General features: G+C 39.8%; 1 protein-coding gene across 4 annotated transcripts in view; it reads left to right on the top strand.

The window, feature by feature from the left end:
- The window catches only part of LRRC6 (leucine rich repeat containing 6), a 123412-nt gene extending 96892 nt beyond the window's left edge, over positions 1–26520 (top strand). For 3 of the 4 annotated variants that reach the window (XM_023222951.2, XM_023222937.2, XM_023222926.2), the window contains 2 exons: positions 13655–13740; positions 24661–25070. In XM_023222951.2, the coding sequence (XP_023078719.2) occupies positions 13655–13740; positions 24661–24835 (261 nt within the window). In that variant the 3' untranslated portion in view covers positions 24836–25070. Of the gene's footprint in view, positions 1–13654; positions 13741–24660; positions 25071–26286 lie in introns of those variants that run through there. The other variant, XM_023222935.2, reaches the window with a different exon arrangement.
- Positions 26521–26762: the final 242 nt, after the last annotated feature.

Here is a 26762-nt window from a genome sequence, read left to right as displayed (position 1 = left end):
CCCCCATCACTCTGGATCCTCACAGGGGCAACAGGAGAGGGAGTGTTGCTGTTTGTTTCATTCTGGTGTTCCTGATATTGAAGCTTTCTCCTAGGCAGTGAGGCTAAAGTAGCCTAGGCAAGTCAGCCTGATTATTTGCTCACTTGATCACCTACTGTGAACAACACTACTGTGAGTGGGAGAAGCCTCAGGTCCTGGGTACTTAGCCTGCAGTCAGACAGAGGGGTTGACTTCAGGATGTCATTTTGTTCCTAAGGCGCAAAACCCTCTCCAGCATCTTTAGAGACTGTCTCTAGCAAGACTGTAAAAGACAATTTTCTTTTCATTTTATACATTATTCTCAGTCTTAATGTTTGTCCTAACTTAATAAAATATTTTCAGTTTTAGACTGCAGTGTGTGAATGATCTTCTATGGGGAACTGTCAGAAGAGTGACCTTCCAAGTAGAAAATAATTTTGAAGGAATCAGTTGATAGTTAGATTTGCTCTCTGGTTACTCAAGGCCATATAACTGCCTTGTGTAACTGCCAGTGTTGATTTTACATATACGTATCAGTAACTGCATCTTTACAAATTTTTCTCATAATATAAATATTAGCAAATTATGGGCCTAAGAATCAATGACATTTTGTATGCACCTGCCAATTGACGGGCCACATAAATACATGGTCAGGATGGACTTCCTATCCTGCCATCTTGCTGATATCCAGCCTCAATAATTTAAAATGGTCAAATGGACCCATGACTTCCTTGTGTAGACCGGCTCCTCCCATAGTCCTCCTTGTCTCAGAAAATGGCGCCATCAACTGATACCTAGTTGTTCAAGTCAATGATTAGGAGGCATCTTTAACTACATCTTATGGGCACCACTACTGAAATATATCCCAAATTCAGTTACTTAGCACCGCTCCCACCATCACCTCCCATCAAGCCAGTGTCCTCCCCCAACTGGACTACCTTGGACAGCCTTCTCACGGTTTGCCCTGCTCCGTTCTTTCCACTCTTTGATACTTTCTCCATAGGGAAGCCAGAATGCCCTTTTATTTATTGTTTTGTTTATAGTTGAGTTTTAAAATATTTTTTCTTTCCTATTATGAAATTATTACTGTTGAAATACAACAAAATGTAAAGAAAAAAAATAACTCATGGTCCCACTATCCAGATAAACATTTTGTTTTGTTTCTTTTCAGTCTTTTGTCTGTGCTCAGGTGTAATTATTTCAAAGTGATTGCTATTTGTTTATTTTTTAAAGAAGTAAATTTTGCAAAATAAAAATGTACATCTTGCAAATAATAGCTTTATTCCCTTGTTGAAACCTGCCAATGACTTTCCATGGCACTTGAAATGTATTCAGACTTCTTGTTGTGGCCCAGAAGGTTGTTACAAGGTAGTTTCTGCCTATGTTTCTGGTGCGTTCTTCCACTTTTCTCCTCTCATATTCTGGACACAACTTTTTTTCTCTCTCTCTCTCTTTCTGGAACACAGACGATTCTAATAAGGTTCTGAAACACAGGAGGTTCTAATAAGGTTCTGGAATACAGAAGGTTCCAATAAGGTTATGGAACCTTATTCCCACCGGCAGGACTTTTGTGTTTTCTGTGCTTTTTTTGTTAAAAGCATTTCTGCCCCTCTCTCTGTTTATATCTGTATTAGTCTGTTTTCACACTGCTATAAATAAATATCAAAGACTGGGTAATTTATAAAGGAGAGAGGTTTAATTGACTCACAGTTCCATGTACCTGGGGAGACCTCCAGATCACAGTGGAAGGTGAAGGGGAAGCAAACTTGGACCATGGCAGCAGGAGAGAGAGTGTGTGAGACATCCAGAAATACTACCATTTATAAAATCATCAGATCTCGGCCGGGCGCAGTGGCTCAAGCCTGTAATCCCAGCACTTTGGGAGGCCAAGACGGGTGGATCACGAGGTCAGGAGATCGAGACCATCCTGGCTAACACTGTGAAATTCCGTCTCTACTAACAAAACACAAAAAACTAGCCGGGCGAGGTGGCGGGCGCCTGTAGTCCCAGCTACTGGGGAGGCTGAGGCAGGAGAATGGCGTAAACCCGGGAGGCAGAGCTTGCAGTGAGCTGAGATCTGGCCACTGCTCTCCAGCCCGGGCGACAGAGCGAGACTCCATCTCAAAAATTAAAAAAAAAAATAAATAAATAAATAAAATCATCAGATCTCATGAGAATTCACTCATCATCGCAAGAATTTCATGGGGGAAACCACCCCCATTCTTGGTACCAATTTCCTATGTTAGTCCGTTCTCACACTGCTCTAAAGAACTGCCTGAGACTGGGTAATTTATAAGGAAAAGATATTTAATTGACTCACACTTCTGCATGGCTTGGGAGGCCTCAGGAAACTCACAGTCATGGTGGAAGGGGAAGCAGGCGCATCTTACATGGCAGCAGTTGAGAGCGTGTGAAGGAAGTAAGGGGGACGAGCCCCTTATAATAAAACCATCAGGTCTCGTAAGAACTCCCTCACTATGAAGAGAACAGCCTGGGGGAAACCGCCCCCGTGATCTAATCACCTCCCTCCCTCCACACAGGGGGATTACAGGCCCCTCCTTGACACATGGGGATTATAATTCCAGGTGATATTTGGGTGGGGACACAGAGCCAAACCTTTTCGTATAAAATGGTTTTTATACAAACCAAATTGAGCCAAACAGATTTGTATAAAAAAATACAAATCTGTTTCCTTTGTATTATGCAGGTTTGGGCTCAAATATACATTTTTAGAGGGACTTTTTTTTTGAATACCAGAGCTAACATAGCCAGTCACAATCTCTTAGTCATCTTTCTCAGCCATATTACTTGGTTTATTTGATCACAGTATTTATTGCTGTATGAAATGGCCTTATTTGTTAAATTTTGTGTGATTTGTCGTTACCTGTCTAAATGTGGGGATTACGAGAGAAGAGACCTTGATTCAGCCAACGGGTGGAGTAGTACTTGCCTTCCAGTAAATAAATATTACAACAAATAAATATTAGTTGAAGAATGAAACCTCCAAAGCTTCTTTTTACTTATCATGCCTTATCTGATTTTTGAATATTTTCTGTTAGCCAGTCATTTGCTTATTATTTTATTCTGCTTATTATTTGTAAAATAAGCAGAAGTTTTGGCTTTGGTGAATTCTCATATGTTATTTTATTTCTATTTTGGTGATTACTTCCTTTTTCCTATTTATGACATCTTTAGCTTTAAAGATATTCTCCCACATTTTCTTTTAGAAGCTTTACCATTTTAGCTTTTACTTTTAAGTCTGGGATTCATTTCAGATGGATTTTTATGTATGGTATGTAGTAGTGGATAAGGGCCATTTTTTTTTCTCTTATGGATTTGAAGATCTAGCCCAAAAGATTTTACTTTCCCCATTGAGTTGCTTCAGCACCTTTGTCAAAAATCAATGGCCTCATAAAGAAGGGTCTATTTTTAGGCCTGTATTTTTTTCCCATTGATCTTTTTATCCTTATGCCAATACTGCCCTATACTAATAATTTTAGCTTTATAATACACCTTTAAGGCTGCAATTCTTATGGTTTGTTTGTTTCTTTTTGATGATTATTTTGTTTATTATTTGTATCGGTATATAAATTTAGAAATCAGTTTATCAATTTTCATACAAAAACATTGTTGGGATGCTAATTAGGATTTTATTGAATCTGTAGGTCAATCTGGGAAGATCTGACATCTTAACATTATTAAGTTTGCCAATGTATGATCATGAGGTGTCTCTCTATGGGTGTTCTAAAATTTGTTTCTCAACAGCAACTTGTCATTTTCAAGGTAAAAGTCATTGGGCATTACATATATATATATGTACATGTATATATATATGCACATATATGTATGTATATATTCTTTGAAGTTTATTATTTTTATCTGTCAGAAACTTCTATTGTACTGAACAAATATCTTCTTTTACTGAGCTCAACAGAAAGTTTGTAACACTTTACTTGATTTCTCCATTGTATGAGATATTGTTGGATTCTCCTCTTCCTTTTAATCTTGCTCTTAGTTTTATATAAGCATGTACTCCTATTCTGTCTTCTACCTGTCTGTCCTTTCTTTTGCAGTCCTTTTTTGTAAGTACATCTTCCTTTGCTCATGTCTTAAATGTTCACTTTCTTTTGTGTTTCTTATCCAACTCTCCTCATTCTTACCCTCTCCTGATTGATCTTATCCATTGAATTGGCTTCGGTTACTTCCTAAATATCATGGACTTTTAAATATGTATCTGCAGGATTTTCAGTTAAAATCTGAACTCTATTTCCCTTCCCACCTTACTACACCTCCCAAATCCCTTTTCTTAATGAATATTACCATCATCCACCCACTTGATATCATCTTTGTCATCTCCCTCTATCATCACTCTTTACATTCAGGTCTGCTAGATTTTTACCTCCTTCATACTTCAAATTCATTCTTTCTCTTTAATGCCACTGTCTTTGTCTTGGCAGAGATAACAATTATCTCTTACCCTATTACTACAATGGTATTATAAATAGACTTCCTCTTTTCAGATTTTATTTCAATATATACTTTGCTTTCCAGCAACCTTCCAGAAGTACAGACTTTATGGTGCCAGTTTCTCCTTTTATGAAGCCTATTAGTGGGGTCCCTCTCATCTTTAGAATAAAGTTATAACTGCTAAAACAGCTTACAATTCCTGCATGCTGTAGACCCTGCTTACATCCACAACCTCAGCTCCTACTGTCTCCCCTTCTAAAGCCCATGCACTAGGAATATGGAACAACTTACAGTTCCAGGAACTTGCTATTCTCTCTTACTTTTGTGCAAGTTTTCCTTCTCTGTGAGAGACACTTTTCCTCCTTTCAACTGGATATTCCTTTTCTAGCTCAGATAATGCTCCCTTGGGAAATTTCCCTGAGCCCCCAAAGCTGGGATATGTCTGTCCATGATGCTCCTACAGCACCCTGCATTTATTCTCTGTCTTATTGATCTCACTGCCCTAAAGCTGTGTGCTGACTTGTTTTCTCTTCTACTAAACCATAAGCTCCCTGAAACAAGAACTGTGTCTAGTTCAGTGGTGTGTTGTAGGTACTCAAAAAAATACCCATTGATTGAAATTGAGTGAATTAATGTATATTTTAAAATAAAATTGGAGGATATTGGCTATTTGGAAAATGTTAGTTCATCAAATACACCGGACACCAAAATAAATTTCATATGAATTTTAAAGAATTGAGTATTATTTTAAAAGCATTAAGAAAATAAATAAAGATAAATATCTACTTTCATTCTTTAAAGGATTTTCTAAACATAAAAGAATTTCAAAAATCACCAAGGAAAAACAATAGTTTTAATCATTTACAATCTACAATAAAATAATTATTTCATTATTTACAATGTAAGAGTTGTATGTCAAAACCTACCATTCAGTAAATACTTTTTGTTCACTGGCATTTCATCTATGTATTTATTCAACAAATAATTGTTGAGGGCTTACCACGTGCCCAACATAGAACTTCCTGTCCTCATGGAGTTTACATTTTAGTGAGGTAAAATAAACAAGTTAAGATATATTATTATTATTTATTTATTTATTTTTATTTTTTGAGATGGAGTCTCGCTCTGTCACCCAGGCTGGAGTACAGTGGCCGGATCTCAGCTCACTGCAAGCTCCGCCTCTCGGGTTCACGCCATTCTCCTGCCTCAGCCTCCCGAGTAGCTGGGACTACAGGCACCCGCCACCTCGCCCGGCTAGTTTTTTGTATTTTTTAGTAGAGACGGGGTTTCACTGTGTTAGCCAGGATGGTCTCGATCTCCTGACCTCGTGATCCGCCCGTCTCGGCCTCCCAAAGTGCTGGGATTACAGGCTTGAGCCACCGCGCCCGGCCAAGATATATTATTTTTAATGCTCATATGTCCCATTGCCAGAAAAAAACCACAAAAGACTAAAGAAGGATAATATGTATAAATTCATAAAAGTATTTCAGAAAACAATTAAATCTCTACTAGAAAGTGGGAAACAACAGTTACAAAAGAAATACAAAAGACATGAGAAATTTCCATTATATATTATAATAAAATATTATATTTTTCATGTTATTTTCAAACATGTAAAAACTTTTTACTGCTTCTTATTTTAAAATAGATAATATATATTTACAAGACAGAATCCAAAAGCATTAAGTAACTTACAGTACAAAGCAATCCTTCTTTTCATCTCTCTCAGCCATCTAGTTCTCCTTTCTAGAAGCAACCACTCCTGCCAAATTCCTATTTAAAAATTTTTTTTTAGTTCAATGCTAATGAGGGTTCATTGAAAGAGTACTCTCATAAACTGCTAGAGAAAATAGGAAATGATTTAATCTTTTTGGGAATAAAATTACTGACATATATCAAGCTTTAAAATATACATCATGACTTAATAATTCTAAATTTGGATTCTCTCCTAACAAAATAGTTAGGTATATCATACAATATACAATTCATGTACATGGGTAGACACCATCATATAAGAAACTGGAAACAATCTAACTCTTCAAAACCAGTCCATTAAATGATAGTGCACACATAAAACAGAGTATTACACAATTATTTTCTCTCATCTGTATTATCTCTCATGCTGTTCAAAGTATATAATTTTGAACAGCAATGTAAAATATTTCATCAGTGCAGTGACCATGTTTTTCTGGTTCATCCACAGCATCCCAGCTCCTAGAACAATTTCTGGGACACTAATAGGTGTCTTGTAAATGTGGGTTGTATAAATTAAATTGCATCCAGAAAAGCCTGGAAGCTGCGGTATCAGCTAGGACTGTTTTCAAAACTCATCTAATCTAAGAATCACCTGGGGAGAGCTTGTTAAAAGCTAGATTCCCAGGCCACTATCTGCAGATTCTAACTAGATGGTGTGGGAATCTCGTTTTAATGACCACCCCAAGGTGTGAGAAACACAACATAAATAAGAAAGGGTCTAATGAGAAATCAGGAAACACCTGAGTATTGAAATGTATACAATACAGGATCTATAAGGGAATTTATTATTTAGGAGTAATTCAGGAAGAATATTACACAGATAACAGGAGATTTGAGAACCAAAGAAAGGAAAAAATGTGTACCATCAGGAAGTTACCACCATTCCTGCGACAGAGGGAGAAGTTGGTGTTGGCAGAAAGCAAACACCAAGGTCACCTGGAAAGGTCACCTGGAAGAAACCGAAACTGCAGTAGCCATCTTGGGCAGGGCCTGGAGCCACAGAGTAGATTCTACCACTGCTGGAGGAGTTGTTGATGCAGACAGGGGTTGTGAAAGCGTGTAGGGTTCTTGGCCCTCCAGCTTCCCTTCATTGCCTCCCATTGGCCAGGCCTAGGTGGAAGGCAGTTAACATGGGAGGCCAGCAGGTTCTGTGGATAGTGATAGTGAAGCCAGCAGGGTTCTGTCTTCCTGTGATTTATAGAGCAGAGCAAAGACAGGGCAGGCAATGGATATGAGGACAAACAGGCTCAGTGCCTGTACTATGCGTTAAGACACCATATCACACCCACATGAAAATACTGCAAAGGTCTGCACTGAAGAGTATAAAAATCATTTATTGATGTTCAGTTCATTTTAAGAAACTATTCCCTTAACTTCCATGGTCTTCCACACTGGGGCAATTGTGGACAATGGGTTACATTTCGTGCAAATGACCCCTTTTAAGAGGATATATAAATGCTAAGTGATCTTGAATGCAGAGTCCAAGACCTACCTCCTGTGAGACAGTGGTCTACTAGAGAAATGGTAGTCTATAGGCAAACTAAAGCCCAACGGAACAGCACAATTAGCCAGTGATTCGAATGTGTGAATTTGTAGAATCTCTGTGATGACCATTATGCACATTTAGACAGTTTCCCAACAGGATTGTGTGTCATGAGTATTTTCAGAGTGAGGTTGGGTGCGGGAACAGAAATTTGACTAAAATAGTCTGAAGAGAAAGGAAAGTATTTTTATCTAGCTAGGCAAGAGAAAAAGACACTTTTCAAAAGCTATCACTCCACTGGAGTTAGTATTTTTGTTAACATCACACACCTTATCTAAGGAAAATAAGGATGTGTGTAAAACACTACTCTTGAGCTGAGGTAAGTAACTGTGTGACTTGGGAAGAAAGCATTGCAAAGTTCTCATCACTACTTATGCAAAGTCCAAGTGCCATGAAATAAATTCCCCCAAATCTCTCCTTTGTTCTTCAGCCTTCTCTCCAGCTACAGTCTGCCACATATTTCGTGCTGGTTTGTGTGGTCATTTACTTTCCTGTCTCTGCTCATGCTTGTTTTCTCTTTCTGGAATATTCCTCATCTACTACATGACCTACATCTTCTGGAAAATTCCTGCTTATCCTTTAAAATTCATATCAAACCTCATATCCCCCAGTAAGCCTTCTAATGGCCATTAGGCACATTTAGACAGCATCACAACAGGATTGATTTAGATTTGTGTCCCCACCCAAATCTCATGTTGAAATGTAATGCCCAGTGCTGGAGGTGGGGCCTGGTGGGAGACGGTTGGATCATGGGGTCGGTTTATAATGGTTTAGCACCATCCCCCTAGTGCTGTGTGAGAGCGTTCTCTTGAGATCTGGTGGCCTAAAAGTGTGTGGCACCTCATTCCCCTCTCTCTTGCTCCTACTCCTGCCATATGAGATATGCCTGCTTCCCCTTCACCTTCTGCCGTGATCGTAAGTTTCCTGAGGCCGTCCCGGAAGATGGTGCCACCATGTTTCCTATATAGTCTGCAGAGTCGTGAGTCAATTAAACCTCTTTTATTTATAAATTACCCAGTCTCAGGTATTTATAGCAATGTGAGAACAGATTAAAATACCTTATTTGATTTCTGCTCTCTATCCTTTCTAGCATGGCTCCCTCCCTTGGGCTTCCATAGTAGTCTATGCATATATCTAGCAATTGTACTTTTTTTAATGTATTTTAACTGTTTATATATCTTTCTCCCTCATGAGATGATCAGGAATAATTTTTAATCTATCATTCCATATCTGCCTCTCGGTCCTATGCTTGGCGTATAACAGATGCTCAGTAAATATTTCTTGGAGCAGATTTAATGGAGGTAATAGTTGAAACTGTGGGAGAAAGTGAAATCTCCAAGAGAAAGGGAAATTGATTGTGATTTTCATGTATGCTTTTATTTAAGAAGCCAGGCTAAACTCACAGGAAAAAGTTAAAGTTGATTGATGTATGTTTTCTTTCTGAACAAGTATTCCTGATTGCATTCATGTCCTTTGTTCATTCCCTCTTAATTTACAAGTAGCGTGTCTTCATCTGAAATGGAGTTATTGTTTGCTCATTTTTATTTAAATTCACTTAAATATTAAGTTAAACCATAAGAAATATTTTTTTTGGATCAAACATAGATATTGGCAATTTTTATGGTTCAACCCAAAGTATAAGGATTCAGAGCTAAGTAGCTTCGTTGCATCAGTTTACTGTATTTTTACACAGCTCACATAGTCTATGTATTGGTATGAGTAACTTTTATAGTTGATATAGATCGTCTCAATGCAGGTACTGCCTCGAGGTGTAATGAAACTTCAACCCAGGTACTATTTAAGTAAAAGTTGGAAAGTCATGCATCAGAAAAACCTCAGAATGGACTTTTGTATTCTGTAGAAAAGTGAACTCTATTACTGCCTCCATGTTCACTCCCAACTTTCAATTGCGTGGCTCTATGAGAGTTAAAATAATGTAACATTATTAAAATGTTAATTTGTTCCTTTATGCCTATCCCACAATTGAATTTTCAAGTAGTTGATTACATTTCTCTCTGTGGATTCAGGAAACCGTTAGTCTCACATTATCTAATTTACTAAACATATTTTGGCCCTTACAACTTTTCCATTAGTCATTCCTAAACACATTTAGCACAAATGAATAAGACGAGGTTTGATGTTAATGAGCATTGCTTCCTTGAGGCAGAGCAACCCGGGACTGCAGGTACAGTGGGAAACCAAATGTTAGGATTCCAAAACCTTGGAACACTGAACCTATAGTCCTCTGCTTGGGCAAATTCGATCTTATCAGAAAAGGTAACCTACTATTAATATGAATGTTGATATTAAGATGAATTTCAGTGTTATTATGTATGTTGGCACTAAGATGAATTTCAGTGTTATTATGAATGTTTGTGTTAATATTTTATTTACAGCTGACTCCTTAATTCCTTCTAACTTTTAAACTTAAAACAATCTTTGAAACTAAATGAGCCGAAAATACCTTTTAAAAGAAGAAACACATTTAGATTCTGGTGCACAGCAAATTCCCTGTGAATAAAAGTTCCAAATTTGTGATTCTATTTGCATTTCCATAAACACAGAGTCTTTGTGCTTATTATGTGACAAATAACAGTGTTAGAAATGGGGTGTTTTAAGACTCTAATTATGCATATGCTCCCATTCTCATTGGTGCATGTATTGCAGTGTAAAGCTATACAAAACTTGTACTTTGGGTTCAAGAGCTTTCTTTTTTTTTAAGCTGATATTTTAATGAATTTTAACTAACATTGACTTCATTTAAAAGAATTAAAATATTAAGAAATGTAAAATGTGCTAAAGTGCCACTGCTCCTTGGGAAGCAGATTCTGAAATGCAGACGAGCGTGCAAAATGTGTATTAAGAAGTACCCTGGGGGTCAACACCCGGAAAGGGAGGGAAGAAGCCAAGAGTGGGGAAAGGGAGAAGTTGAGCTGTGATGCAAGCCCAACAAAGGTCTCAGTCAACATCTCAGTGAGCTCCCTGGCTGACCTGAGTCTTTTCAATTGGCCAAATCAGGCGCAGGGGAGTATCCTCCAGATCTCACATTGATCAGAGAGATTGGATTGTAGACCCCCAAGTTCTCACACTCACATGACAGTTCCAGGTCCCAGGCATGGGTAAGGAAGGAGCAGAGAGTTCCAGAACAGAAAAGACCGTGTGGTCTAGACCACAGATGAATTATGGGTAGTTGGTATGGACAAGGTCGTTCACACCTGAGGAAGAATCCCAGTAGCCCATCACATGACCAACACACATGGGTTTGAAGCTGACTGTGGTTATGTTCCTGTAGCTCTTGCTAAATAAACATAAATTCAAATTAATTAAAATTTAATAAAAGCAAAACTTTCATTTCTACATTGCACTAACCGCATTTCAAGTGCTTAGCAGCAATAGGCAATTGTGTTGGATAGCACAGAGCATTTCCACCAGAAATATTGAGATAGTAGGAAATATTGAAAAACAGAATTGCAGAACATTTTGCTGGACAGCACTGCTCCACATGTATTACACAGCCACATCTCTTGGAGGTCTTGCTGCCTCCCTGGGATACTTCCAGGAGGAGGCCCTTCCCCCATTCTCTCTCTCCTCTAAATCTAAAGAGAATCTCTTTTTAATCTCCATAAAACATTAAGAAACATCTTCCCAATTCTATTTTTTAAATTTATAATTGACATCTGATTTGTTGAACTATAACTGGAATCAACAGCAACTGAGAAGTGTTTTCATTCCCTTAAGGGAAGGGCAGGATATCAGGAAATATTTAGATTCATCCCACTCATTCAGTTAAAGAAAAAGAAGAAAACCAGTTGTTCTCGTATTTAAACCATATAGACATTCATACCCTGCCACAGTAACATCCACAAATATAACACTGGTCAGCAAAAAATTAATGGAAAACAATACAATTACATTAAGTCTATTTTAAAACCTAGAAAATACAACATTTTAGACTTAGCCTACTCCAAAATAAACCATGTTTGATAATACAAACCTGTTTCATTGGGCAAACCTTCCTGTGAGTCACCTTCTTTAATTATTCAGTAAACATTGTTTTGGTAGCTTTGGTTGCCAATTCTTCCGTAGCATTCTTCTATGAGTTTTTGTAATGTGGACTGCATCGCTTTTGAAACATTTCTGAACAAACCCTTCTAGCCTTGGTATTTAATATCTTTAGTAGCATTCATTATTTTTTTCTTCTGGAGCTTCAGTAAAAGTCTTACCATCACATAAACCACTTGTGATTGTTTTCCCCCAGTCCAGTGTTCAAAGCTTGTATTGAAAGGGTGGAGCTGAAGATCTTTCCACAACGCACATATGCCCTCCCATGAGACCCATGGGAAGAGGAAGATATACTTCTTATGTTCATGGTCTCCAGTGAAAGGGAGCTGCACGACATCACACATACATACACGTGTTACATTTTTACAAAATATAATTGAAAATTATACAACTGCACCATGTGAAAAAACTAGTCTGGCACCACTGTATGATGTTGACACAGGAGGACTGCCATCTAGGAGTGGGCATCCATCAGAGCCCATACCTCCCCGAGTTTGATGCTGCAGTCTCAGACTGGATTAAGTGACCAACACTGATTAAGTGACCAACACTGATTAAATTATAATATGATTAAGTGACCAACACTTCAGTATAGTAAAGCTTAGATAGGAGGATGTGGCTTAGTGTTAAGGCTAAATTGGGGCTTCCAATGCCCTTCCCAAATATATACTGTAAGTCGAGATACATGCCTGAGCCAGTAGATGGGAGACAGATGATGATAGACCCTTGAAGTCTAAGCTTAGTCTTTTCCCTAATCATTTGCGTGAGCCTGGATCACAGCTGTGCAGCACACCAAGTCTCAGGCAGAACAGAGAAAGGCAGATAGCCCTCACCCTTGAGATCAAAGACCCTGCCCATCAGAAAGGTGCGGCAGGTGAATGAGTCATTCCCCTGCCATAGAGAAGGGCCTGGTGAGGGTGGAGAGGGGAATGGACACCCACTCAAGGTCACTCTACTCCTTAAAAACAAAGGGCAGAGGCCATATTGGTCAATGGACCCAGGCAACATGGGAAGAGAGTTTTTAAACTTCTCTCCTCCTGCTAGCAATCCCTGTCTCATAGGAATGTTTAGGGGTGGGGAAGTTAAATAAAATGCGGTGTTGATATTGGTAGGTGTGTGCCTAGCACGTAGTTGGAGTCTAAGTAGCAGCAGGTTCTCTTTTCCTTCCCCTCTCTGATGTCTTAGGAGTTTCTTGAGAGGAGGTACTGGGTCTGAATAATTTTGCAGTGTATTTGTTGAATTGAATCATTTTACTTATTGAGACTTCAACATGCTTAGCACTGAGCTTATTTAGTTTAAAAATGTTAGAATTATAGGATTTTTTAGACCAAAAAAGGGGCCTTTAAGATCATAAACCAATTCCTTCATTTTACAGAGGAAGAACCCAGGGCCCAGTGAGCTGGGAGAATGAGGATTCAAGCTCCCACCTCAGAGTGCTTTCCACATTTCACTAGGAGCACCTCAAAGGCAGTGTTTCCATCACATCTGTATCCCCAACACCCCACAAAAGTATCTGGCATATTGTTGTCTCTTAGATAATATTTGTTAAATACATTAATTCACCATATCTCCTGCTTGGCCTTTGGCAGTTGTAGATAGCTTGTGGCTTTGCAAGACTATTATGATAGATACAATTCGTGATGTAACCTTCTCTACACTGCATGTAAGGGCTTCAAGATTGAGTGTTTCATGGAATATGTAGAAAAAACTTAAAATGTTTTAATATCTTTTAAAATACATATATGTATGTTTGTAAAGGTACATCAAGGAGTAATGCACCACGTGGTGTGTGTTTCATTTTAATTTTAGGTAGGAGAAGTAATCACAGGTGGTCAACGAGCGTTCACATCTGTGAAAACTACCTCGGACAGGAGCAGTGAACACATAAATACAAGGTACCACCCTCCCAGTCTGTCCTTAGCTGTATGATATTGTTCTCTTCATTGTCATTTGTTGGTTGGAATGCAGCTTCCAAAATTATACAATTATTTAAAGTTCTGAGATGATTCATACCATGAATGTTAATGTTTGTTTCCCAAACCATAGACTCTTGCTTTGTAGGGCTCCTGATCCCTAAAATCAAATCTGTGTATATACAGGTCCCAACGTCTCGTCATAATATAACATGACTGGTAATGTCAACACCAATGACGGCTAACATTTACCAAGTGCTTGCTTTGTGTCAGGTGCTATTCTGTGTGGTTTACCCATATTAACACATTTAATCCTCGTAATTTTTATGCTCAATTTCCAGTTAAGGGAGCTGAGGAAGGGAGAAACTTAGAATGTACTGAAGGTCATGTAGCCATGACATGCTGGGACAACCTCGCTGGTACCGTTGCTGTCACTGCCTCCCTTTTATGATCCGTGTGTCACTCCACAGACGCCTCAACTCTCAACGGTACTAGGGCCCCTCCTGTCAATCTCCTGACTGTTGGTCATTTTCTGGCCTTTGCTTAAATTCCTTTCCCAATAGGACCCTCGTCCTCTCAAGAGAGTTTTCATTCCCTTCTTGGTATCCTCTACTGTTAGACAGCCTCTCTCTGTCTCTCTTTGATTCCTAAGTGAAGGTCCAGGCTCTGCTTCCTGGAGACCCTCAAAACCAAGCCAATCTGCCTTAAGCAATGACATCTCATAAAGTAATTTGTACAAAGCTCTCCCCTTTCTCAGTTCTTCTCGAGAATGAGATCCCAGTTCTTCCAACTGTCCTTCTGCTTCTTATGATTTTCAGACTCTTATCATCCAGATGGTAAAATCTATTTTGAAGTAAGGCAAACTATCTTTGTGATACAAATGTATATGCTAGAATTACCATCACAAAAATACCTGAACAAGAGCTATATTTATGTGTTGCATAATAAAGCAGTCAGGCATTGGCATGTTCAAAGACAACTGCTGAACTTTTGTAGAGATTTTTAAACATGGGGTTTGTTTGAACAACAGGTATGCAATTGAATTCCTACTGAAAAAAGGGTTGCTGTTTTTAACCTTGGAAATCCACTCTATTTCCCAGCTTAGTGATTTCCATTGCACATACAAGATTCACGGGTATTATGTCTATTATGAATATTCACAGTCATAATTAACCCCCAGCAGCATCAACACATGGAAAGAGTCTGAATCTAATTTGTGAGGAATCAGCAATGGAAAGTCAAATCATTGCAAACAGTTCGGAGCTGGTTTTCAGACCCCAGGAAAACTATCATTACTGTGATTACACTTGAGGATTCAAGATGTCTTAGCACGATTCTTCATAGCAGTCCCTCCTGTGATATTTTTGCAAAGCCTTTCTTTTTCGTTTTGATGACTGAGAAATGATCATACCACAGTCACATATAAAATGCCTGTGGGAAGGTAGTTGTGTGGTGCTCCTTCATCACTGGCAAACTCTATTGTGCACATTATCCCAGCCTCAGGCTGGGCAACCGCATTAATCAAGCAGCTGCCCGTTCAAGCTGCTCACGGGAACTGAGATCAGGCAGGATTGTTGGTTTTAGGCAAAGGACTATAGATGCAGCCATCCACTGGGAGGGCCACAGGAGGCCCCTTGACCCTCTCTTGGCAGAGTGGTTTGTTTCTCATGCTGCGGAGAAAGTGAATGGAGGGGGAAGAGAAACTGGGGTAGGGTTTTATTCATCAGGACTGGAGGGTAACACTCAGTGACCTCTTGTGGTCCCTTAACACTGTAAAATGAAAGAAGATGCCCAAATTCCTCCCAATGAGGGGATTTATTGAGTGCTGACTCTGCTACATGATGTTATGTGTTGTCTGTCTTTCATCTTCAAGAATAACACTGCAGATAAATACTATTATTTATAATTTACTGAGATTGAGAGATGGCATTTGCCCAAGATGTCAAAGCCGGTAAGTAGTAGAACCAGGATTATACAGCCTCAGACTTGCCTTCTTCTTCTTCTTTCTTTCTTATTTTTTTTTTATCTTTTTATTTTTTTGTTTTTTTTGAGGCAGAGTCTTGCTCTTATGAAGTGCAGTGGCAGGAGACTGGAGTGCAGTGGCAGGATCTTGGCTCACTGCAACTTCTGCCTCCCAGATTCAAGCGATTCTCCTGCCTCAGCCTCCCGAGTAGCTGGGACTACTGGTGCCTGCCACCATGCCTGGTTAATTTTTGTATTTTTAGTAGAGATGAGGTTTCGCAATGTTGGCCAGGCTGGTTTCAAACTCCTAACCTCCTGCGATCCACCTGCCTTGGCCTCCCAAAGTGCTGGGATTACAGGTGTGTGCCACCGCATCCGGCCAGGCTTGCCTTCTTAATCTCTTAATCTCTTCCTGCTGTCATTTGAACAGAAGATTTTGATTTTAAAATAATCAAAATTATTAAACTTTTTTATGGTTAATTATTTTATGTTTGTTCTGTTGTAGAAATTCTATCCTGCCCTGAGGTCATAAAGGTAGTCCTTTATGTTGTAAGGCTTTATACTTTTGCCTTTCACATTTAGGTATAATTTGAGGAAACATCTAATCCATCGGGAATTAAGTTTGTTTAAAGTATGACAATTTAATATGTTTAAAGTATGACAATTTAATTTTTCCCAGTGTGGACACCCTACTGTCCCCGTGTCTCTTATTAAAATGGTTATTCTGTCCACATTAGTTACCAAGGCCACCTCTGTCATAGACCAGGTGTCCACGTCTGTGTGGTTTGCCTCTGGTCTCTATTCTGCTCTACTTCCTTAATTTCCATAGTCTTATAATGAGTTTTATAACTGGCGGGAAGTATCCTCTCACCTTATTCTTCTTGAAGAGTGAGTTGGCTAATTTTAGCCCTTTGCACTTACATATATATTTCAGAATCAACTAAGGAAGTTTTACTCACACACAAACACACACACACGGGTATGCATTGGGATTTTCTTTGAAATTGTATTGACCACATAGATCAATTTAGGGAGAACAGTTCTTATAGTATTAATATCTCTCTGTCCTTTCTTCAATCTTATTTGGTATCTCTTTATAACTTTTCCATAAGCCTACCAATGTTTTATTAATTTTTAGGTGTATGATATTTTGATGCTATCACAAATGTATTATTTATTTTATTTTTTTCTCTGTTGCTGGTATATAGATCGCAATTTACTTTTTCATTGTGGTAAAATACACATGACCTCAAATTTACCATTGTAATCATTTAAAAGTGTACAATTCGGTGGCATTTAGTATATTCACAATGTTGTGCAACCATCACCACGAAGTAGTCTACTTTCGTGTTTGATTTTGTAGCCAGCAACTTTACTAATCTCTCTCATTATTTTAGTAATGTGTCTGTGGGTTCTTTTAGACTTTCTATATGCCTGCAAAGAATGACAGCTTGCTTGCTTTCCGATTGATCCTTATCTCTTTTATTTCCTCTTCATACCTTACTGCACAGGGAAAGGCTCCAGGATAGTGTTGAGTAGTGGAGTGAGGGCAGCATCCTTGTTGTTCTGCTGAGTCCAGAGGGAAGTTTCCATCTTTTACTAGGAACTCTGAGGCATGTTATTTAAACACAGTAATTGTAGTGGTTTTATAGTTCATGTTTTCATATTCCAACATCTGAAGTTTTTATATTTCTATTTCTGTTCTTGTTAATTCTATTGGTTCTTGTGGTTTTTTGTTGTTTTTTTTTTCCTTGAGTAGTCATCTTTTTTGTTGTTGTTGTTCATTTATTTGTTTTTTTGAGACAGAGTTTCTCCTTTGTTGCCCAGGCTGGAATGCGATGGCATGATCTTGGCTCACTGCAACCTCTGCCTCCAGGTTCAAGAGATTGTTGTGCCTCCTGAATAGCTGGGACTACAGGCACATGCCACCATGCCCAGCTAATTTTTTGGTATTTTTAGTAGAAACAGGTTTTTGCCATGTTGGCCAGGCTGGTCTCAAACTCCTGGCCTCAAGTGATCCGCCCGCCTCAGCCTCCCAAAGTGCTGGGATTACAGGCACGAGCCAGTATGCCTGGCCTAGTTGTTTATTTTTTACTGTGAGCTACTGCATATAGAACAGTTCTCTGAGTGACCTTGTACCAACCCTTTCCCCCTACTTTCTTAGTTGTAGTTCACAAGAATAATTGTGGAATGTGCTGGGAATACAACATCTTGAGATAAGAGGGAGCTGGCTGAAATAGCCTCAGTTCTGTTTCAGTCGCCTTCCCTTCTCCGGAAACATATGTCCTTCAGTGCTTCAGCCCAGTGATCATGTGGTCCAGGGGTATACAATCCAGGACGGGCTGCTTCCTGGGGTCCCTGTGCTGTAGTACAAGTGGGGCATGTGCAGAAGAGATGCCATCTGCTTCCCAGGCAACTTTCCTGAACTTTGGGGTGCAGCCCCCAATGCACCTATGGTTTCTGTTGTCCTCTGCTGCCTGTCTCTAAGTAATAAATCTGCTTCATGCAGCCTGTTGTGTATAGGGGTGTTCTGTTTTACTGGACTCCAGCAAGTTGGTAACCAGTGCACAGGCAACTTGCTTCGCTCTCCATTGCCTAGGAAAATAGTATGGTGCTTCCTTAGAGGCCTGGGAGGTACTTGGCCAGGGAACATTGGCATGTGCTGCAGAGAAAAACACTGCCAACTTGGAACCACTTTCATCTAAATTCAAGATTGAGGATTTTTAACCAAAAACTGCTATAAACTTTCTAGCTTGTGGTGACAACTCAGTTTTCCTCTGCCCCACTGAAGCAGCTTTCCTCAAAGTGTCTTGCGGAGGTGAGCAGTGGGCATTTACTTCTCATTCACTCTTGAAACAAGAAAAGCTCTTTGGCACTGCACCCTTACTATGGAGAGGGTGTCCCGTTAGACTGCCCACCTGGCATGTTCAGGGCCTTGGCCTCTGTCTTCAGACTCCGTAAGGTCAGATTGACCAAAGCACAACTTCAAGGGCTCCCCAACTGCTCTCGGGGCAAGGTGGCTTCAGGCCTCTGCTCCTCCTTCTGAGTTCCCACTTTCCTTGATTTCTGACCTTGTAGTTCCTTGTGATCTTATCAAGTCTTTCATGATCTCAAGAAAGTTTTCAGTGAGAGGTGGGAGTCTTTGGTCCAAATATGTTAGCTTACTAGGAAACCAGAAAAAAGTTCTTTTTTTATGTTTTTTGATAAAAGGAATGAATCTCTGATGTGTTTTGCACTTAGTGATGGATTTTAGGCATTTTCTTTTTTCTTGCTTACTTCCATGATGATAAATCTGTTGATTTTGCCTTCCAGCTATTCTTACTGGATTCTAGAGGTGATGTTTCTGAAGGTCAGGTGGTGGGTAAGACCAGTGATGGGCATCTGTCCTCTGACATTAAGGCGGGGAAAACAAAAGAGAAAAGGCCCCTCTTCTCTTTATTTTGGAGATTACTGTGATCCTCGAGTGCCCCGGGCTTAGCTGCTCACTGTTTCTGACTCCAGAGATCCATGAGTAATTGAAATCCTCTATTGTGACTGAGTTCACAGCACTTTGGGAGGCCAAGGCAGTCGGATCACCTGAGGTCAGAAGTTCAAGACCAGTCTGGCCAACTTTCAGCAAAACCCCATTTCTACTAAAAATACAAAAATTAGCCAGACATGGTGGTGTGCACCTGTAGCCCCAGCTACTTGGGAGTCTGAGGTGGAAGGATCACTTGAACACAGGAGGTGGAGGTTGCCGTGAGCCAAGGTTGCGCTACTGCACTCCAGCCTGGGCAACAGAGCAGGACTCCATCTGAAAAAAAAATTGTAAAGTACCGTGTCAATATCAGTGGCTATTGTTATTAACATCATTATTAATTATTTGTACAACTGAATGACTATACTAAATGATAACTGTAATTATAAAAACTTAGTCATAACTGGTCTAATTTACCTATGTAAAGATTCACATTAGGTTATGGGATTCCTGGTTCCCAGGGAGAAGTTGGCATTCTTTTCCCTATGTTTCTCTATGTACTGATAGATGACATTTGGACCTGACTTGTATCAGGATATATTTGGCTGCAGTAATAGAATACCTAAAATGGACTTAAAAATGTAGGATGTTTTATTACCTCAAAGAACAATTATTGTGGAAGAAGGTGCTTTTGTAGGTGGTTCGGCAGCTTAGCAGTTAAGACCCCAGGTCAGCATCTTTGTATTCTATTGGCCTTTCCTTGAGTGTCACAGATGAACTCTAGAGTTTCAAATAGCAAATCCTCATACTGGCACCCTCCGTGAGAAGGAAGGCTCGGTAGGCAAAATGGTAGCCTCCAAGATGGTGGTTTCAGTGGGGGCATCATGGCTGGAAGGGCACAGTAGGAGCTCCTAGAATGCTGATAATGTTCTGCTTCTTAATCCACGGTGCAATCAATTAAAAAGTTTCACTCTTATGATTTGGTCACTTTTCTATACATGTATTGCACTCAATAAAAAGGCTTAAAAAGTATTAAAATCACCACATAATAAATGAAATATCTGTGCTTGCCCCAGTCCTGAGCCTGACCCTCAGCTTCAGCCTCTACTGGACCCCTGCCCCTCTCCCTTCTTCCACATCTGCGCTCAGTGATGGTATGAGCATCAGATAAGACTGTGAACATACAGGTTGAGTATCCTTTATCCAAAATGCTTAGGACCAGGCTTGTTTTTTATTTTGGATTTTTTCAGATTGTGGAATATTTGCATGATACCAGTTCAACATTCCTAACTGGAAAATCTGAAGTGCTCCATTGAGCAGTTCCTTTGAGCACTGTGTCAGTGCTCAAAAAAGTTCAGATTTGGGGGCATTTTGGATTTTGGAACTTCAGGTTAGGGGTACCCAACTTATATTGAGAGATGATTAAAAACAGCAACACATCCCTTTCAATTCACAAAAACAACTCGGTCAATTTGGTCAGTCAAATTGTCTCACTTGGGCACACATCATATAGCTTCTTTAAGTACAATAATGACCATATAACATCTCTTTTTCCTAATGACAATAATATTATTTTATCTTCTTAGTGATAAGGTTATTGAGGATAGGAAGACAGCTTTTCATTTTCAGTCTCCAGGACACACACAAACCTGAGTACATAGTAGGTACTCAGTAAACACTTATTGAATGAATGTGTACATGAATTGTGAGAAGCCAATGAAAGAGAAGGTAAATTATCTTGTTGTGACAAATAGCAATTAAAGAAAAATTGGAAACTTAGACAGCAGGACAGTAACAAGAAGTAGTGTCAGTGTTCTGTTTTCTAACTATATTTACATGACACTAAATATAATAAATAGGTTGTTAAACATCATTCCCTTACTTGAAAAATCCATCTCTAACTTTCCTAAAAATAAGCACACTCCTTACTGCTTGAGTATCTAAAAATGAAAAGAAAAATGTGATGGGCGAGGTGCCCCAGTTCCCAAGAGTTGTGGCACCAGCATTTGCCACAGAGTCAAAGATTTTCAGCATCTTACCTTAAACACTTCTCCAGGCAGCCTCCTCAACAGATTACCTTACCCAGCCATCCAAGCTTCCCTCACTTACCCAGGTCCTACCCTGACTGGACTGGGCCAGACACTCCCACTCCTTCCCCCAACCCCACCTTGGGTACCTCACTCTCTGAAGATATCAGGCTAAGAGTAAGCAGAACAAATATTTTCTTACCTGTTGTCAGTGTTACCTCTCTGGAATGTTCTTCCGCCTCAAAATCTTGGAAAATACCACCCCCACCCTGCCCCCAGTGCCAGGTGCCAAGTTCCCTTACTCTATGATTCCTACCGTAATTCCTTCCAGCCCTTGGTGATGTTGTCTCCTTGTGCTTTAACCTGACTTGTTTATCCTACTTGCAGAGCTCTTGCCACACTGGTGCAAAATAGCCAAGTATATGTGTGTCCTCCTCATTTGGTTATGGGCACACACCATGTCTTACTCATCTTTAAATTCCTGGCACTGATTACAGCACTGGACACCTAAAAGATGTGTGCTGAAAAGCATAGTGAATTGCATTACCAACTCTTACCCACATCCTAGGACATACTGACTGATGCCACCCTTTTCCTACATGGCACTGACACTTATGGAATGCCTGCTGTGTTTCTGGCACTTCTCTATGTCCTTTACATGGATGAACTCATTTGATCTTGACAGCGGCCCTATGTTCCTTGTCATCATCCCTATTTTAAAGATGAGGTCTTTGAGGCACAAAGTGACTGAGTAACTCACAAGGGCCAACAGCTTAGCAGGTAGAAGCCAGGATCTTGCAAGCTACCCTAGATGCTCTACTGCCTCTTGACTTGCAGTAATGAACTTTGTTTCTTGATTACCAACAAATAAATGAGACGAAAGAGGGCCTAGCAGGTTGTGGGTTTACTGTGTCATAACACAATTGGTTTCAATATTCATGCTGACCTGGAGAACTGTTTGTTTTGATGGATATAAGCTTATGTGCCAAATGTCAAGAATAGAAAACCCCTCTTTATGCTGTGTGTTTGGTAACTCATTTTCTATGAGGAACAGTATGGTGATGTTAATACCAGAGATTTGGATTCAGTTCCCAGCTAGTTCTGCCTGTGTTTATCTGTGGGACCTTGGCTGACTATTCCTCTTGTCCTCCCACTGGGTCTGAGGATTTGATGACACAAGTAAAGGCCTTAGCATGGGGCTCAACAAAAGACAGTGTGTGGAGGGTCCCCAGGATGACCCCAGGTTTGGAGATTAATTAGAGGACCTCACAGGACTCAGCATATAATTACACTCATGGCTAAGATTTATTGCAGCAAAAGAATAGGAGGCAAAATCAGCAAAAGGCTAAGTCCAGAAAAAGCCAGGTGCAAGCTTCTAAGAGTCCTTTCCCTGTGGAGTCACACAAGACATGCTTAATTCCTCTCGCAATGGGTTGCAACAACACATGTGAAATGTTGTCCATCAGGGAAGTTCATTAGAGACTGAATGCTCAGGGTTTTGTTGGGTGCCAGTGGTAGGCACCCTCTGCCTAGCAGGTGCCAATGTTATGCAGTCCCAGAAGGAAAGTATAAACCAAATTGACTGCACACATTGCACACTGCAAGGCATAGTGAGCTACCCTTATTGTTTAGGGAAAGTTTCATGTGGCTGTAGGGAACAGCTTACCAGCCAATGCCCAACCTTGCAGGCCTACCATCTAAAGATAGTCATCTCTGGTCTGCCATGTTTACTGTTTTCTGCACAGTCAGCCACCAACCTTCTGATGACTGACTATGCAGAAAAGAATAAGCAGCATCATAGCTGACACCACAAAACTCTATTCTTTTAAAGGCAGGTGGTTCAGTGAATACTGTGGCATCGAGGCATCTGAGAGGAAGGTATGTTCAGGACATGACCACAGCACCATTCATTTCTCTGGAGCATTAATTCTGTCTTTACTGCTCACCCACATTCCTTCACATCTTTCAGGGCATCTTTGAATTCCCACTTCTTTCACCCCTTCAGAGGCTACACAAGCCCCTTTCCATTTTTTCTCCTTCCTGTGGCATATGGAGTTTATGGTATGCTGTTTGGACTTCTGAATATACTATTTCATATTCTTTGTATATTTTGTATTTTTTCTTCAGCAGGTCCTTGTGTATTAGTCAAAATAGTGTGGAGGATCAAAAACTCAAATGCCTTCAAGGGCTAGGCAGATTACAGAAATGAAGGGAGATAGTTGCAAAGACAATAGAGAGTTGACACTTTCAAAAGAGAGTGGAACCTTCCTCCCCTGACAAAGGGTATTCACTGGATGAGCTTAGTCTGAAGGCATCAGTTTATAGCTCCTGGATTCAACTGACTGTGATTTTCTTTAGGTCAGAGATAATTTCTTATATAATTTCATTATTTCCCCAATAGAAAAATAATGTGTTTTTTTTCACCTATTCAACAACATTTATTCAATACAGCCATCTGCCTAGGATAAAAGATGAAAAAGACAAAATCTTTGCATCAAAGATATAAGTATTGTGTGAAAACAGACAAATAATGAAACAGGTATATGACAGTGTCATAAATTCTATGTTCAAGCCACATTGTGCTATTAGATATTACCAGGAACCATGTCTGTTTGCACAGATCATGGTTTCCCTGGTGCCTATACAGCACCTGGAATGTCATAGATATTTAACACATATCTGTTCAATGAACATTTGAATGAATGGTGCAGTGACTCCAAAACAATTTGACTGATTATCAATATCATTTGGGGGAATGTTATAAAAATACAGGCTACCAGGCCCAACAGTCTTATTGAATCAAAATTGCAGGGAATGCAGTCCAGAGACCTGACTACCTACAGTTTTCTATCTGACCATGATATTGGGAACATTGGCCAACCAAGGTGCTCCCTTCTTCTGTTTCATGCTTGCTATTGCTAAGAGAACTGAGTGAGTGCAGAAGGCACAGGTTCTTGTGGGAGGAGAGGTTGCTGGGGCTGCACTTTGCTATGCACCTGAACTTGTTGTCTAGATGCCCCTGCCAAACCCCTACAAGTTAGATTGTCTGAAGCAGGAGGGTTCAGAAGCCTGATGAGCTGCATTAAGGAATAAGACCTCCCTGGAAGGATTCAGTTTTTAATCTTGGCTGTAGGGCTTTGCTTGCTGTATCATTTCAGTTATCAAATACAAATTCTTAGGGAGGTAAAGTTTCACAGGTGACATCTCCTCCAATTGCCTGTGCACTAGCAGAAGCCCAGCGACTTTTTTTTTTTTTTAGCACTTTTCTTCTCCACAGGTCAGAATCTACAAGGCTCTAAGCTTCTTGATGCTAGGAACATTCTCTCTCTCTCTCTCTTTCTATGCTCCAGGGACATTACTTGCCAATGTTTGCTGAATAAATGGATGGGTGAGTTGAATCTATTTGAAATTTTAAATGTAGTATCTGTTTCTGTTTGTCTTTTTTTGTTATTGTAGAAGCAAGCACATGGAGAAACTAGAAGTAGACCCTAGCAAGCACTCATTCCCTGATGTGGCTAACATAGTTCAAGAGAAAAAACACACACCCAGAAGACGACCTGAACCCAAAATTATACCAAGCGAGGAAGACCCAACCTTTGAAGAAAACCCTGAAGTGCCTCCGCTGATTTGAAATATCTGGCTGCGTTGCCACTGCCTGAGACCCACCAGGTCCAGTTTTGGTCGGTGTAGAGACCACATGCATATTATTCCTGGGATTAACACAGAGTTATTTGTCAATATCGCTACTCCAGTGTTTTAACTCTTACTTTGCAGAGTAATATCCTTAAGCTAGCTTAAAATTAAAAATGTATGTCTTAAATGCTATAACTCATCATTTCCCTATAATAAAGGGCTGGTGTTGAAAATATTTAGTAAGATCATAGAACTATTGCATAAAACATTGATTATAAATCCCAAAATTGTCTACTTACACAAAGTATTAATTCATAGATAAAAGGACTGAGTATTAAATTGGTACTTTAGCAAACTGGCCAAGCTTAGAAGTTAAAACTGTAATTTCAGACCCAATTGGAATACTTTAATATGATTTTAAGCAGCATTTCCATTTCCTTCTCATGATGTGTCTGCTTTCTCTGGTGGCATGGTATAATGGCAAGAATATGAGTTTTTAAATCAGGCACCCTGTGTTTGGATTTCAGCTCAATCACTTTGTAAAGACCTTCAGTAAGTCCTTTAATTTTCTGAGCCTTAGTGGCTTCATGTATAATCTGGGAATAATAACACTTGCCTCACAGGTTTGTCTCAAGATAAACGGCAGAAAGCACTTAGCGCAGTGTCAGCCATTCATTGAGTGCCTCGTCTCTCTCCTCCTCCCTGCTCCTTCTTCTCCTCCCTCCCCAATTACTTTTCTCGCCTTATTCTCTTTCTTCACCTTTTTACTCCCCATCCCACTCTTCCTCCTCTATTTCCTTCTTTACTTTTTAAATATCTTACCTCTTCTTTATCTAGAACATTATGAATTCAATATTTCACATACATTGTAGGACAAATTACTGTTACTCTGATCATGATATAGCAGCATTTAAATCAGTTTCCCCAAATATTCATTCAACAAATACTTATTGAGCAACTATTGAGTGCTAGCCCCCTCTCCATTCATCAGGGATTTAGTAGTAACAAAGCAGACAAATACATACACACAGACTATGTCAGGTGGTGATCAGAGCTCTGAAGGAGAGTCAGAGTGAGGGGATCAAGGGTGATGGGTGCTTTTTCAGACAGGAGCATTCTCCATTAAACAGGCTTCCAGTGGAAGACTCTGCTAATGTTTAGCAGATAACCAAAATGCATCAGTTAGAAAAAATGTGCTGAGAATGAGGGACTGGTTATAGGAATGCAATTAGACAAAAATGTGGGAAGAGCTGTGTAGTGAAGCTCTGGAAGGGAGAGGTAGAGAATTGGAAGAAGAATTGGTGCAGGTAGACAATTTAGAACTTGCACAGAATCTGAGAAGCTGAAGTAGGACTGTGACTAGGAGCTTGTGGAGAGGTCTATGGAAATTATCATGCTGTTGAAATTGTTGCCTCTATTTATCTGCTACCCCTCTGGTCCATGGCCAAGATCCTGGTGGGTGAGCTTGAAGCCAGCCTTCGTCAGCAGGCCTGCAGTAAGAAAGATGGGATGGACACACAGCAGTGGAGATCCAGGGTCAGCTGCAGCAGGCTGACCCTCTGCATCTCTCCATCACTGCAACTGATGGAGATGACTGAGTGTAACACCTTTCTTCGTGGTCAACTCTACCCAGGAACCACATAGGGAAGGAAATTCTGGAAAATGGTTCCCAGCCTTAGCCAACTTGACATATTATAATCCACCAGAACTCAAACTCTACCAACTTGGAAATCATGTACATTTGTCAGGACTGTATTTAACTTCCACATAAAGAGAAAGCAAAATTATACTTTTGACCAAACTAATACAATTATCCGTTAAACAAAAAAACTGTGCTATCTGTTGTGGACTGAATAATTGTGTACTCACAAAATCCATACGTGGAAGCCCTAACCCCCAGTGTGATGGTGTTTGGAGGTGGGCCT

The sequence above is a fragment of the Piliocolobus tephrosceles genome, chromosome 7 (assembly GCF_002776525.5).
Source record: "Piliocolobus tephrosceles isolate RC106 chromosome 7, ASM277652v3, whole genome shotgun sequence".
Taxonomy (NCBI): domain Eukaryota; kingdom Metazoa; phylum Chordata; class Mammalia; order Primates; family Cercopithecidae; genus Piliocolobus; species Piliocolobus tephrosceles.
This window is presented reverse-complemented; position numbering and strand designations above follow the sequence as displayed.